The 15228-nt window shown below is 42.3% G+C and overlaps 2 protein-coding genes across 2 annotated transcripts; both read left to right on the top strand.

Moving 5' to 3' along the window:
• Window positions 1-3898: 3898 nt before the first annotated feature.
• Window positions 3899-4828, top strand: LOC129339173 (olfactory receptor 2D3-like). The gene has a single exon (XM_054993776.1). The coding sequence runs from the start codon at window positions 3899-3901 to the stop codon at window positions 4826-4828; it is 930 nt and encodes a 309-aa protein (XP_054849751.1).
• Window positions 4829-13030: 8202 nt separating this feature from the next.
• Window positions 13031-13975, top strand: LOC129339172 (olfactory receptor 2D2-like). Its single transcript, XM_054993775.1, has one exon. It carries the CDS (start codon window positions 13031-13033, stop codon window positions 13973-13975), a length of 945 nt encoding a protein of 314 aa, XP_054849750.1.
• Window positions 13976-15228: the final 1253 nt, after the last annotated feature.

The raw sequence follows: 15228 nt of genomic DNA, 5'->3' as shown, positions 1-15228 counted from the left end.
AGAGCCAGGTGGGGTGTGGAAAGGAAAGGCAGTTATGGAGGCAATGGGGTTTTGGGGAGGGCTGAGAGCCAGGTGGGGTGTGGAAAGGAAAAGCAGGGAGGGAAGCAATGGGGTTTTGGGGAGGGCTGAGAGCCAGTTGGGGTGTGGAAAGGAAAGGCAGTTAGGGAGGCAATGGGGCTTTGGGGAGGGCTGAAAGCCAGGTGGGGTGTGGAAAGGAAAGGCAGGGAGGGAGGCAATGGGGTTTTGGGGAGGGGTCAGAGGCAGGTGGGGTGTGGAAAGGAAAGGCAGGGAGGGAGGTAATGGGGGTTTGGATCGGCTAGCAGCGCACCGCGGCTCCAGGGGCCTTGCAGGGCGGCGGCGCTCCACTTGTGCCGCCTTTCCCCGGGCCCGAGGAGAGTGGAGCACCGCTGCCCTGCGAGACTCCTGGAGCCGCAGCACACTGCTCTCCTTGGACCCGGGGCGAGATGCCACAAGAGGAGCGCCACTGCTGTGTAAGGCCCTGGGTCTTTGCAGAGCGGCAAGCCCAGTTCCGGCGGGGCTGACACGGCATCGAGCGCTTCTCCCTCGTCCCGTCCCTGCCGAAGGCGGCACGGCATGGCTCCGGCGGGGGTCAGAGAGCAGTGGCCTTCTCTCCCGTCGTGGCTCCCCCGGGGCTTGCCGGCATGCCGCCCTTGCCACCCTTCCCGCTCTGCCGCGGGAAGGGCTGAGAGGAGTGCCACCGTCGTGCAAAGCCCCGGGTCTTCGCAGAGCAGCGCTCCCAGCTCTGGCGGGGCTGATACGGCAGCGAGTGCTTTTCCCTCGCCCCGTCACGCCGTCCCTGCCGAAAGCGGTGTGGCACGGCTCCAGCAGGGGTCAGAGGCCGGCGGGCTTCTCTCCCCCGGGGCTTGCTGGAGTGCCACCCTTCCTGCTCCACCCCCTCCGCCCTCCAACCAGGCTGCGAATTCCACGGCATTGAGCGGCGCTTGCCGAAAGTGGCCTGCCCGACGCGCTCTTATGCTGGTACGTCCCGCGCAGGCGCACCAGCATCAATGTGAGTCATCGGAATCCTGCTAAGGGAATTATATAGTAGGATAAGGGCTGTCCTGGCAACCTTTGTGGATTTAACCCAAAAATCTAAACCCAATGCCCTTATATTTTCAGGTTTTATATTGTAATTTAACCTGAAATGAGAGTTGACCTAAAGTTCTATTTGTAAAGTCCTAAGTATTGCTTTAAATTAATTGCTTCTCTAGCTGCCTGTCCCCAAAGATCTTAAAAGTTAACAGGGTTAGAACTTGCTTGGGATTTAACTTGTCTTGAGGGCATCAAGTTTTATGTCTGTGGCAGGTAAGCTGCAGAAAAAAAAAACATTTTAATCATATATATTCTTATGCAGAATATTTTAGTTCTAAACTGCATGGGAGCTACTGGATCGTCCACCTTCAACCATTCCATTCTCTGCTCTTTATTACCCCCCCTTTTTTAAAATTTTTATTTGGTTCAAATGACAGTATTATTCCAAGGTTATTTTTGCAGGGGACGTCACATCACAACGTTTTCTTAGCAGACATTTTATGGGGTGGTTTGCCATTGCCTTCCCCAGTCATTTACACTTTACCCCCAGGAAACTGGGTACTCCTTTTACCGACCTTGGAGTCAACCTTGAGCTGGCTACTTGAAACCAGCTTCCACCAGGATCGAACTCCATCGTGAGCAGTACTGCAGTTTATCATTCTGTGCCACAGAGCTCCTATAATGGACTAATAATCAACATACAGGTTTTGACATTTGAATGTGTTTTCAAATATATAATCAAATTTCTAAGGACCTGAAGTATCCAATTGTTGTGGATTCTGCACTTGGGATTTATATCACAGGAAACAATGTCTGCTAGTGTGGATTTTGCATAAACAGGTAACTAATGGTGGATTTGTCTGGTCAAAGTTCCTGTCCTCTTCCTCTGAGCATGCAGAGGAGAGATGCGCATGGAGCAGCGAGGGAAGAAGGGGGCACCTGTCTAGCCAGCTAGATCAGCCAAATCAACCCTGGCAAACAATGGGGTGAAAGATGTCACAGCCAGATCACCGAGAGTACGTTATCTCTGCTACGTGTATAGGTGCATGCATTAAGAAGTCTTCCCCCCAACCCCCCCCCAAACCCTAAGACTATAGCTCTTTTTCAGTAGTGGTTATAACTTCTGCTGAGTTCTCAGAAGTAGTGGATGTAGTGGTTCACTTAAGTTTGAACTATACTACTTCAGTTACAAGCAATGACTCATGAGAAAGTGGGAATTAAAGGACCAAAACCAAAGAGAATCAAACCATCTTGGCACAGGTTAGCTCTACAGTTTCCCTCTGCTATTTGTAACAAAAGCAAAAATGAGAAGCCAAGGTAGTGTCAGTAGCAGAGACAGGGAGACTGTGTGAAAAAAACACAGCGAGTTAACTACTTTCATGAGGCTGTAGGGTACAGTGGTTAGGATGTCAAACTACGATCAAGCATATCCTGGTTTTCCACAAACCATGCAAATCCTAGTAATCCAGAAAACTTTTTTACATAGGTAATTGAGCCATACCTTAATGAAATGGTTCAGAAAGATGCTTTAGTAAAGGGATAAGGACTGTGTACTACTGTGTATAGTATGCGTTGTCTGATGTTGTAAGTATGCTCCAACTATGTAACTTCTGCATTGTTTAACATATTATGCTAATGTTTATGCTTTGATTCAACTTTCTTTCAGCTCTGTTTCAGATTTCTGCTTGTTTTCGTATTTCTCCAGTCCAAACCTTATTGCATTGTTTAACCCATTGCATTGCACTGTTTAACCCATCTTGAGTCTTGGTGAGAATGACAGACTATAAATAATGCAAATAAATAAATAAACATGATAGAATGCATCTCTCTCTTTAAAAATCCCTATATACAGAAAAGCGAAAATTTTGGTGCAAGGTTCTAACCCTGCTTCTTTCATAACATGATAATTTTCTATGTTTATGGATCTTTTCTTTTTTGCAGCATGTAAGGAGCCTTCTTCTGGCACTAATTTCATTTCATTGGTAGAACATGCCTCTCCCACCAGAGGATCCCTTGAAGTGAAAAATTAGATCTTTCTAAAGATTAAAACAAAATCTAAATATTCAAATAAGAACCATTCAGTAGTACAGAGAAATCGTATTATTTAATTGCATCTGTGAAAAGAGAGGAATGTCAGTGGGGATGTGATGTCATAAAGCATATCTGACATTTCTTCCAGGGGCACTGGAAAAAATTCTGGAACAACTCTGGGCCCCACCTGGAGGTAAGCAGCCCTACTACCACAACACTTCTATTGTGATGCAATAGAAGTGTTACACAGATTCATCAATCTGAAGAGAAACCAAAGTAAAGTAAAATTACTATGTAGTTCTTAAGGAACAAATTTCAAGGCACAGGCGTCACACAGACAGCATGCCTGACAGCCAGTGTGGTCTAGTGGCTAGAGCGTTAGACTGGGATCTGAGAGACCCAGGGTCGATTCCCCATTCTGCCATGGAAGCTCACAGACTCTCAGCCTACCTTACCTCACAGGGTTTGTTTTGAGGGGGGCAATGGAAGAAAGGAGAATGATGTAAGCCATTTTGGGTTCCTAACTGGGGAGAAAGATAGGGTATAAATGAAGGAGAAAACAAACAAACAAATAAATAAGGATGGTGGCCAAGATTCTGATGTAGCTGAGACACATGAGATTCTGTGGCAGTGACAAGGAAAGAGCAGGAGGCTTAGATCTGGGAAGCTGCTTTAGAATGTTTCAGACAATCAGATTTGCCCCACTGTCTGCTAATTGAGGAACAGGGTTGTATAATATCAACTGTGGCATTGTAAGCAGAGCTTTTTATAGTTATGGCTTATGCTGTCATTGCAGGTAGAGTTGGTGAGAAAGATGTGGGGCCAGAATCTGTCCTTTGTGTATGAGTTCATTCTCTTAGGCCTTACCAGTCACCCCACATTGCAGCCTCTCCTCCTGGTTACATTCCTTGCCATGTCTCTGGCCACTGTAATTGGAAATAGCCTGATCATCTTCTTGGTCTGGACCGACTCCCGCCTCCACACAGCCATGTACTTTTTCATTGGGAACCTCTCTTTGCTGGACATATTCTTCACACTCATCACTGTCCCTCAAATGCTTTTCCACTTGGCCTCTGGGACTAAGAACATCTCTTTCAACAGCTGCATGGTCCAACTCAACCTGACTCTCTCTTGTGGGATGACTGAATGCTTCATCCTGGCTGTCATGGCTTATGACCGCTATGTTGCCATCTGTCAGCCACTACGTTACCCCACCCTCATGAGAATGCAGGTGTGTATGCTGATGGCTGGGGCCTGCTGGAGCGGGGCATTCCTCAATGCTGTGGTGTTGACATCAGTCATGGCATCCTTCCCTTTCTGTGGGCCCAACGAGATCAATCATTTCTTTTGTGAGTTGCCACCTCTGCTGAAGTTGGCCTGCATGGACACATACATGGTGGAAGTTCTCATATTTGCCCTCAGCATTATTGTCCTCATGTTGCCTTTCACCTTCATAGTGATCTCCTACATCCAGATTGCCCGGGTGGTGTTTGGCATGAATTCAGCCAAGGGTCGTCAGCGAGCGTTCTCTACCTGTGTCACACACCTCACTGTTGTCACTTTGTTCTATACCACCATTGGCTTCACTCATCTGCAGCCTCGATCAAACCGAGCTGCAGACCAGGAGAAGAAAGCTTCAGTCTTCTATGCCCTGGTCTCTCCAATGCTGAATCCTGTCATCTACAGCTTAAGAAACAAGGATGTTAAAGGGGCATTGACCAAAGCAATAGGGAAAGCCAGTTAAGTGTCATCTGCATGGCACATTGTTGATTATACATAATCTTTATTTTTTCAGATATTTGAGGCATTATATCAACAGTTAGCAGGGTTTTTTTCTTGTTTTAAATTAATGGGCATCAAGGTACTTAAATTACCTTAACAATCATTCTTCCTTCTCTGGGAAATTAGGGGTTGTAATTTGGGTTGAGATGGTCTACGGATCCTTAACAGAGTGTTCTCAAATTTTAAATATCTGCACTAAAAAGATATAATAGCTTTACACCCATTTGTTTTCACCAAAATTATTGTGTGAAGTACTAAGTACAAAGTAATGAAAGAGATAATGGGATGACAGTGGCTGGCCATGTTCGTTAAATGGCCTCCATTAAATGTTCATGTAACTATTTGTTGAAGTTGCTGAAATGAATGAATGCCAAGTACCTTTCCCCTTTACAATTCCTCATAAGAATCTTGTCAAGGACTTTCTAAGCTGACCTCTTTATGAAAGGCTCTGGGGATGTGACTGTGCATTTTAAGAAGACCAGGTAAGAAAACAAATGAATAGATGGCACAGTCATGAAAAATCAGTCTGCTGAAGTAGCTAAAGATTTCAATCTGGCTGGAAAAACCCCTCAGTTTTCACCTATGTCTGTTTAAGCAATTTTCTCTTTTTAAAAATTCCTTCTTAACCTACCTTATAGGTTTGTTGTAAGGATAAAATACTCCTCTAAGCTGAAACATGAGAACAGCAGCTGAAAAGTGTTACTGACTTTCTTTTTCTTTCTGTCCAAGTAAAACAGAGTGTCTTAGTGAATTTTTCCCACAATCCCTGATCTAGGAGAAGGAGCATAATAACTTATCTCCCAGAAACAGGAGGAGAATACCTTTTGCTGCTATTTTTATTACAAGCACTGAAACTGATTTTTCAGTGGTGGCTCTGTAAATGCATTTATTTCATTTCATTTCAATTTATCAGGAGATGTTTGGGCCACCTCACCAGAGTCTAGCTCAAGAATTCTTGCAAATAAAATCTTCATACATTATCAATATAAAAACAAAACCTTAAAATCAGTGTACAAATTTCCATAAGACTTCAGATCAGAATCTATGGAAGCACATACATATACTAGTGCTTCTTTTCCTCTCCAATGGAGCTTGTAAGGAGAAATCTATGGGCCAAGCTACACATGACGAATGACACTTGAACGGCAAGTGGATTGAGTGGAGGGCAAGTGAACAGGGAGAAATACACTTGCTGTTCAAGTATCATTCGTCATGTGTAGCTTGGCCCTCTGATGGTTGTTAGACCTATGTATGATGCCTAACGATCAAAATCTATAGGCTTTGGTATATGCTACTCTGTAATCATGTTGCTCTGAGCTGATTTCTGTGTACAACACAGCACAGCAAGCAACCTTTGTTCTGGAAACAGGTCATGCCAAACAATTAACAAATGCTATTAACAGAAGACTCAGCAAGAAAAGTTGCTATAACCTGGCAGAGGACCATGGTCATAGCTGAAATGTGAAGTGGCTTGAATTTGCTTTGGCAGGTGGCCTGGAAGAACTTTGAGTGCTTAAAACTTCCAAAAGGAGTTAATGATTCTTCAAAAATGTACTTGTACTTTACTGAGAGACCCAAAATAATGGCTGAAGGGATTGAATTGAGAAAATTAGGACAATTTTAATGGTTTGCTTTTCCCTCTCTGCAATTTTTAAGATTCATACTTAATAAACTTAACTATTCAAAAAGGCTTTTTACTCAAATGGGAGGACTGTATTGTAGGGATGGGGTCTCAGATGCTTCACTAACGAGTTGGGGATCATAGACTTCATCAGAAATTTTGCCTTATATTATCTGCTGCTTTAAATATGTACTCCTATGTCAACCAGTGCTCCATGTTGTCTAATGTTAGTCCTAGAATTGATTATGTTTTGCTTCAGTATTTTTTACTATGTGTTGGATCCTTGCTAATGATATGTTTTTAAATTTGTATATGTTTACCTTATGGTATTGTATTGAAATGTACTTACTTGATACTGATTGTATTAACCCCATACTGTATAATCCGCCTTGAGTCTCAGTGAGAAAGGCAGACTATAAATGATGTAAATAAATAAATAAAGTTGCACACTCAATAAAATCTATTCCATTAGAAATGCCCAGTTTGTTTACAGACACACATACACAGGAAAGAAGTGGAATAGCTAAAATGTGACTCGTTATTTTTAGGAAAGCCCCAAAATTATAGAGAGTACCTTTCTATAAACAAAGCAAAGTTCTTTCTTTCTATAAACAAAGCAAAGTTCATATACATGTACATATACATACAGAATCATACAGTATCATATATCCATATAAAGGTATATTCTTGGTCAAGATTGCAATAGGGATCTTGGAGTTATCCCTCTTCAATCTGAAGCCCCCAGGAAAGTTCCACAAAAATCCAAGCTCAATTATTCTCTCTCTGTCTCTCCCTAAAGGCTAGCCAGTAGCAAGCAACAGCTCTCACACTCCACTGCTCTCTGAAGGTGAAAGCCAGCCTAGGAGTGCAGTGCTTTTTATAAGCTGAGGTTCCATAGAGCAACGCGGGAGGTCTGTGTTTCGCCATCAAAGCTGCCTATCAGGGTTTGCAGGGATGAGATTGGAGTGCCCATGGCTACAGAACACCCCCCTCCCTCCCCTGGGTGTCTTCTCCCAACTTGTAACCACTTTGCAGCTCCATGGTTGGAAGAAAGGCCTGCCGATCAAGGTAAGCTGGGCTTCGATTTGGGTTTCCAGGGCGACAGAAGGAATGCAGACAGAGTTCAGGCATTCCCCTGGCTCCGTTTCCAGGGGAATTGATTGATGGAGCCTGACTGTCTGGCTTCACGAACCACAGATGTGCGCAACGAACCGGGCTTCTTATGAACACTGGTTCGTTGGACTTAAACGCTCATGAACTGCCAGATTGTGAAGGAATGATTGGGTGGTTCGTGGGTTTTTTGCGTTCATAATGCGTTTCATGCCCATGTCTAGTTAAGAGCATGGGACTCTAATCTGGAGAGCTGGGTTTGATTCCCTAGTCCTCCATTTGAAGCCAGCTGTGTGACCTTGGGCTAGTCACAGCTAGAGATGGGCACAAACTGAAATACGAACCAAAATTTGTCATGAACCAGGCCGGTTTGTGGTTTGTGAACCAGTGATTCATCAGAGCCCATTTCTGACAAACTGCCAGCTTATAAAAAGCACTTGTTAGACTGGTATATTTGGTTCATTTTTTGGTTCATCACTGCAGATAGCCTGGCACAGATCAATCAGTTTCCTAGGCAACAGGGGATGGACTTCCTGCAGACCTTCTGCTGACCCAGAAGTGGTCTTCTGCTGGCCAGGAAGTGAACTTCTGCTGACCTAGAACTGATGTTTTGCTGACCTGGACATGACTTTTCATGAACCAAACAAACCGGTTCATGAACTAGGGCAGGTTCATGAAAGTTCGTGGTTCATGGTTCATGAAATGCGACGAACCATGAACTGCATGGTTCATTTTTTTTCTGGTTCACACTCATCTCTAGTCACAGCTCTCTGGAGCTCTCTCATCCCCACCCACCTCACAGGTTGTCCTGAAAGGCAGTATATAAATCGGATGTTATTATTAAAGTATGTAAAAAAAATTAGGTACATCCAGGAATTTTGTTTTTAAAATGCCAGTGGTAGGCTCTGTTCTAATGGGCAGCCACTGTTTCCCCCTCATAGGAAACAGCGACCTGAGGGGCACCTACTTTGGATTCCTATAAAATCAACCCCTTTTGTCTGTTCTACTTGAATGGACAAATGGGGGATCATTATTGTGGGATCATTATTTTCCTTTTAAAATAATGATCCCAAAATTCCAGCACCCAGGGTGGGGGAGGGGGACCCAGATTTGAATCCCAAGCTGGTACTGTCCTACCCCAAAATCAGATCTGAATTCTAAATCTGAAATTATAATTATTATTTTTTCGCAGAACACACCCCTACTGTTGACCATGCATGCCTTATGATCCCCATCATAGCCTTTTTTGGGTCATTAAAGGAGAACATTTCTCTTTTTTTCACCAGCAGAGAACCTAGATGGATGCAATCCTCTGCATCTTCATTATTGTTTCCTGTTTTCTCCTTTAACCTGAGGAATGATCAGTTAGCATCCTTTACACTGTGTTGCCCCAAAAGCCAAAAGCACCATCCACATAATATCTTTCTTGGAACCAAACCAATGCCACAAACAGTGTGCAAGATTTTGAATTCCCCTGAACTTTTCATCAGGCCAGATGTTAACAAATAAAGTAAGAGGGAGGAAAGCAGACTTGAAGCTAATTTTTTCAGGTCATGGTATAAAGAAGACCTCTTTATATGTTGGATATGTTGATAGCAAAGGAAAATCAGGTTTCAAGTTATTGCAGGCCAGGGAGCATAAAAGCAAAAGATAATAAAAACAAACTCTATAGCAACAATTTCCCCCTCTCAAAGTCTCTAATCTCCCCTTTTACAAGTGAGATTCAAATCTCTTTTCAGCAGGAGGAGGATTAGAAATTGAAAGTCATTGTACTGGCCTCCAGAACAGATTTCTTTGTGACTAAGATCCCGGATTGTTTTAATAGTGCAGTTCAACATGTTGGTGCTTGAGTGTCTTTTCTTGCCTCTACTAGGGCACCAAAGAGACATGCATGACAACACAGCAAGTGTTCTCTATCATGGTCTTCAGTACTGGATTGATTACCATCTTTATGGGCTTCACTCCCACCATCTTCTATACATATAAACCACTGTTCCATATTTTTGAGATTCCATATATTATTTTCCCTTTTGTTAGAGTTGACCAAAGTTCTGTTTGGTCAACTCTAACAATTACCAAAATTTGGGTAATTAGCAATTACCAAATTAATTCCTTCTCCTTGTTTCCTGTCCCAAAAGGAATATAAAAGTTAACAAGGTTGGAGCTTCTCAAGGGATTTAGCTCATCTTAAGTGCTTCAGACAAAATAAGATTTAGTCTGTGTTGCATCAGATATACATTCATTCTTTAATCCCCAAACCCATCCAATGCAGATTCTGCTGAGGTTTCTGCATCCACATTCTTAATCTTTCCATTCCTCCCACTTTTGTACACCATTTTGAAGTATTTGGAAACGTATTCCAAACCTCTAAGAGGTACTGGTATTTCTGCACAGAATTATATAAGATTGCTGTCATTGGAATCATATTGCAGATGGATTATATACACTCAGCAGGTAAATGTTTAATTGTAGGCTTGCATTGATATCCCTGCCATACAAATAGTCAGATGTAAGAAGGGGTCATTGCCAATAAAATCAGAAATCAATCTTTTTAGGAGTATGTGTGAGACATGGTTACAGCTCGTATTGTTGCATAAGTGCCTGTATGTAATGTAAGAAATAAAAGCCTAGAACTGCATGGATTTTTAATTTAAAAAACCCCACTTTCCACTAAAATTATTGATAAGAGAAAATTGTTGATCTTTAATAATTCCATGATCTAATAATCTTTAATAATGAGAGATTTTGGTTTTGCTCCTCATAATTCACCAAGGATTTTCCATTGTTTGACTGAGTGTTCTTCAGGTTTAAACAGTATATACATTTAATTCAAAGTAGAGGGCCAATGTGGCATGGTAGAAATACACGTTAACACTTGAAACTACATTATGCAGATCCAGACCTTTGGTCTATCTTAGTCTAACTGATAGTGGCCTTCCAGGATCCCAGGAAGTGATTTTTCACTTCATCTGCTACCAAGTCCTTTAAACTGGAAATGAAGGTATTGAAGCTGCAGCCTTCTGTGTGAAGAGCAGATGCTCTACCACGGAGTCTTTCTTCTAATGCCAAACAAGCATTTGGGAGACCCAAATTCGTATCCCTACTTAGCCTTCCCTGTTATCACTTTGTCTCCACCTAACTAACCCAAAGGGGCTTTGTTCTGTTTGGTTTTGTTTGTAAGGAGTAACAAACCCCAATGGCTCTCCGTCTCTGCATATGTGGTGCCTCAGTTCCTGAGGATCTTCTACATTACACCTTATTTTGTCCCACGTATGCAGAGGTTAGAGCTAAATTTCTTGCTAACTTCTTAGTGGGGCGTAACTTTACCTCTGATATTGACAAACTAGTTTTTTTGTTATCTGATACTGATTCATTTGTCACTAGCAGAGTATCCCTGTTTGCCTTAGCTGCAAAAAAGATCAGGGCCAAGATTGTTTCCTCAGAAACCTAACTTTTCTCAACTATCTGGTATTTATTAAGGTCCCATTTTAATTGTGTTTTATTTTTATTATTTTAATAACTGTATTTTATTCCTGTAAGATAGATTTCTATTTTTACTGTTTTTTAACTTTGTATTGTGATGGCCTTTGGCCATATACAATTAAACCTACTGACTGTTACCACTTTGTCTCCACCTAACTAACCCAAAGGGGCTTTGTTCTGTTTGGTTTTGTTTGTAAGGAGTAACAATGTATGCAACTCTGAGATTTCTGGAGAAGGGGCATGATAAACATGTACTATGGACAGAGAGAAATATCACTGTGGCATGTGACTTGTCAATTAATTGGTGATTCTAAGTAATCTCCACCTGTGATAGCACTTTGACATTCTGAGGCAATCTCTTGCTGAGGTGCAGTGAGTGAGATAAGAACATGGCTGTGTAGTGTTCAAAGTGGCATTGAGTTAATGGATGATGACAAAAATTTAGGACTGGCTGGATTGTCCATGTCAGTGTAGTAATGTAGCACAGTGATTAGGAGATTAAGTTTAAAAAGTCCTGTCTCAGGTCTTTAATTTGCTATGAACACATATGCTTTAGGCAATCTGTCATCTTTCAGCCTCAACTAAAGCCACTCCCATCTACAGCATAAGAATTCAACACAGAATTAACTGCTTCTTTATTGTTGTATTGAATTGCTCTTTATAAATGAATGCTTGTGAAATGTTGATGGAATTCTGGTTTTTAGCTATAATTTCCTGCTACTAGGTGGAATCCAATAGATTTTTTTCACTCTCTTTTAGCTAATTCTTGTCTTTACCCTCATGCCACATGACTTTTGTCCATACAGTTCCTATAATCTTCCTAGCTCAGTTAGGAAGTGTCTTCATACTATTTTGGGGCTTGATTAGTCCACATGGGAGCTCTGCTGCATATTCCATTGTATATGAAGGTGGTTTGCCAGCACTGAAGTGGATTAGCAAAACTGTGTCCATGTATCAGAGCTTCCACAGATCAAGACCTGGATTCTTGATGACTATTGGATTTCCTGCTGATTATCCCTAAGGGAGGTGAGTGCTATTGTTCAAAGGTCAGGTTTTTCTTATACTTAGAGATAAATAGTTGCTTTTAAAATTATAATGATATGCAATCAAATGTAGTAAAAGTGCAGTAGGTATGATTGTGGTGTCATAAGAAATCCAGACCTGTTGAAATAGTATATTTTATTCTCTGTGTTAGTTTATTTTGGGGGTCCTCATCTTACAAAAAGCAATGTAGTAACTTTTGACATTGTGCCTTCTACAAAGCCTTGAAACAATAGATGGGGTCCAACCAAATTTCTGCTGCCAAATGTGGGAAGAGGATGCATTTGACCTTCAAAAAAACCTATGCTGAGGATTGCCAGATCACAGTGATTCAGCAAATAAAGAGAATGGCTGCTTCCTAGTGAAACTAGCAAAAATGTGGGCAACCTCCCACAGGAAGCATTCAATATAGTTAAGTAATTATTCAACCAGATTTTTATATATAGGTTTCCAATATTTAAAGTGCAAGTGCTATAATAAATTTTAGTGCAAGCTTACAAGTGTAAACAACTTATCAGGAAGACAATGAATAAATCACACTATAGCAGTAACAGTCCATGAACAGTCTTGGTCCATAAAGTTGGAACAACCGGGTGAGGTGAAGTTGTTCTCCAAAACCTGTCTTCGTTCTTTATTTTCTCCTTTAACCATGTGTTTCAACGTCTCCTCCCAATGCTGACAAAAGCCGCAGGGTAAAAACTGAGCAAGCAGTCCTCTCAGCACCAGATCTGGGGCCGGCTGAAGCACAGATTTCGCACTAGCTTTCTCAAGAGTAACCGTTGCAGCAGCAGCATGGAGGGCTCATCGGTTTGGAAACCCGGTCTAGGCGGCTGTGTATTCTAGCACGGCATCAGACCCAGAACTTCGTGTTGCTTTGGTTACTCATCATTGCAGGTAGTGTTTAGTAAGATGTGGAGTTGGAATGGGACATCAGTGAATGAGTTCATTCTTCTGGGCTTCACCAGTAACCCCACGTTACAGCGTCTTCTCTTGGCAATGGGCCTAGTCATTTCTTTGGTCACTATCCTTGGGAACAGCCTGATTGTCTTCTTGGTTTGGGTTGAGTCCTGCCTCCACACAGGCATGTACTTTTTCATTGGGAACCTTTCTTTGCTGGACATTTTCTTCACATTGATCACCATCCCTCAAATGCTTATCCACTTGGCCTCCGGGACAAAGTCAATCTCTTTCTACAAATGCATGGCCCAACTCAACCTGACCTTGTCCTGTGGGATGACTGAATGCTTCATCCTGGCTCTTATGGCATATGACCGCTATGTGGCCATCTGCCAACCTCTGCGTTACCCCACTCTCATGAGAATGCAGATATGTATGCAGATGGCTGGGGCCTGCTGGGTTGGGGGCTTCCTCAATGCTGCGACACTGACTATCATCACCATAAGCTTCCCTTTCTGTGGTCCCAACCAGATCAACCATTTCTTTTGTGAGGAACCAGCAGTGCTGCCTTTGGCCTGCATGGACACGTACCTTGTGGAGGTTCTCATCTTTGTACTGAGTGTAATTGTCCTTATGCTGCCTTTTACTTTCATTGTTATTTCTTATGTATACATTGCAAGGGTAGTAGTCGGAATGCGCTCGGCTGAGGGACGCCAGCGAGCATTTTCTACCTGTGCTACACATCTCACTGTTGTCACATTGTTCTACAGCACCATCAGCTTTACTTACTTGCAGCCCCGGTCCAGCCGGGCTGCAGACCAGGAGAAGAGGGCCTCAATCTTCTATGCTTTAGTCTCCCCCATGCTGAATCCCATCATCTACAGCTTGAGGAACAAGGACGTTAAAGGGGCTTTGGCCAAAGTGATACGGAAATTCAGCTGCCAATTACCCAAGTAGCACAGTCAATGCAGAACCCACTTAATCCACATCCATCCCTCTGCAACTAAACTAAAACAAATGTCAAGAGTAAGGGTTATGGGAACCACCTAAATCATTTATTGTGCATATCTGAAGGTAAAGCGATTTATTGTGCATATCTGAAAGTAAAGCAATGTTCTAGGTGGTGTTTGTGGTGGGAAGGAATTGTTCTGCATGTGACAGAGAACCATTGTTCTTTTAGGGAATCTCCCTTCCTCAAACTTTTAGTATTAAATTAACAAGTGGATTAATATGTACATCAGATTTAACAGCCATTAATTCTTCAGAAGGAACCTTAGGAATTGTAAGTGGAAAAACTGAAGCTAGGGATCCCAAAACATTTCAGAATCAGAAATCCTTTGTTGTAATGTGCAATGACCTTTAGCCTGGAGCAGCAATGAAGGAACAGCATTCTTAGGGCCAAGCTACAAGTGACGAATGACACTTGAATGGCAAGTGGATTGAGTGGAGCGCAAGTGAACAGGGAGAAATACACTTGCCATTCAAGTGTCATTCGTCACTTGTAGCTTGGCCCACAGTTCGTTGATAAACTTCAGCTCACACAATTGGTTGAGGAAGCTCTGGAAATTAGCATGATTTTACAGTTCTTAGCCCTGGTTTATCTTCACTACAGTTTTCTTAACTTATGCTATCTGCCCTAAAAGGGATTTTATTTCCTTTTACCCCTGGGAAGTGCTGCAGATCTGAACATTTGATGGCTTTTTCTTTTTCAAGGGACAACAGTCAAGGTTTCTTCATCCCAGCAGCCTTTGGTGCAGCCTGAGACCTTTTCTTGCATCCAGCATGACTTTAAGACTAACAACTCTTTCATTTAGGGTTGCCAGCCTCCAGGTGAGAAGGATTAGAGATCAAAGGATTTCCCATGGCAATAGCTGGAGTTGGAAATCCTACTTCCACTCCATCCAAAGGATCTCTGTATGATCTAAACTGCACACCGAAGCTGCTGCTTCTCAACAATATCTCCCACTTCCTTTTTTGTTGTTATCCTTAACATCAGGTTTGAAGACGAATTCTGAAAAACTTGAAAGCCTGTTCATTCTATTTGTGATATATTATTTGGTTATTATAAAGATATTACCATCTGCTTTGTCTGTCTGTTGTTGTTTTCTCTCTCTCTTTCCTATTCCTAGCCAATAAAAAGGGCTTTTGTGTCTACAATTGGTCATAAAACAATTCTCTCCCCTCTTTCAAAGCCAGGATTTAAATGAAGG

The sequence above is a fragment of the Eublepharis macularius genome, chromosome 12 (assembly GCF_028583425.1).
Source record: "Eublepharis macularius isolate TG4126 chromosome 12, MPM_Emac_v1.0, whole genome shotgun sequence".
Lineage (NCBI taxonomy): Eukaryota > Metazoa > Chordata > Lepidosauria > Squamata > Eublepharidae > Eublepharis > Eublepharis macularius.
This window is presented reverse-complemented; position numbering and strand designations above follow the sequence as displayed.

What these genes read in the sequence shown, in the direction of transcription:
- LOC129339172 (XM_054993775.1), top strand. Translation starts at nt 13,031, where the DNA reads ATGTGGAGTTGGAATGGGACATCAGTGAATGAGTTCATTCTTCTGGGC.
- LOC129339173 (XM_054993776.1), top strand. Translation starts at nt 3,899, where the DNA reads ATGTGGGGCCAGAATCTGTCCTTTGTGTATGAGTTCATTCTCTTAGGC.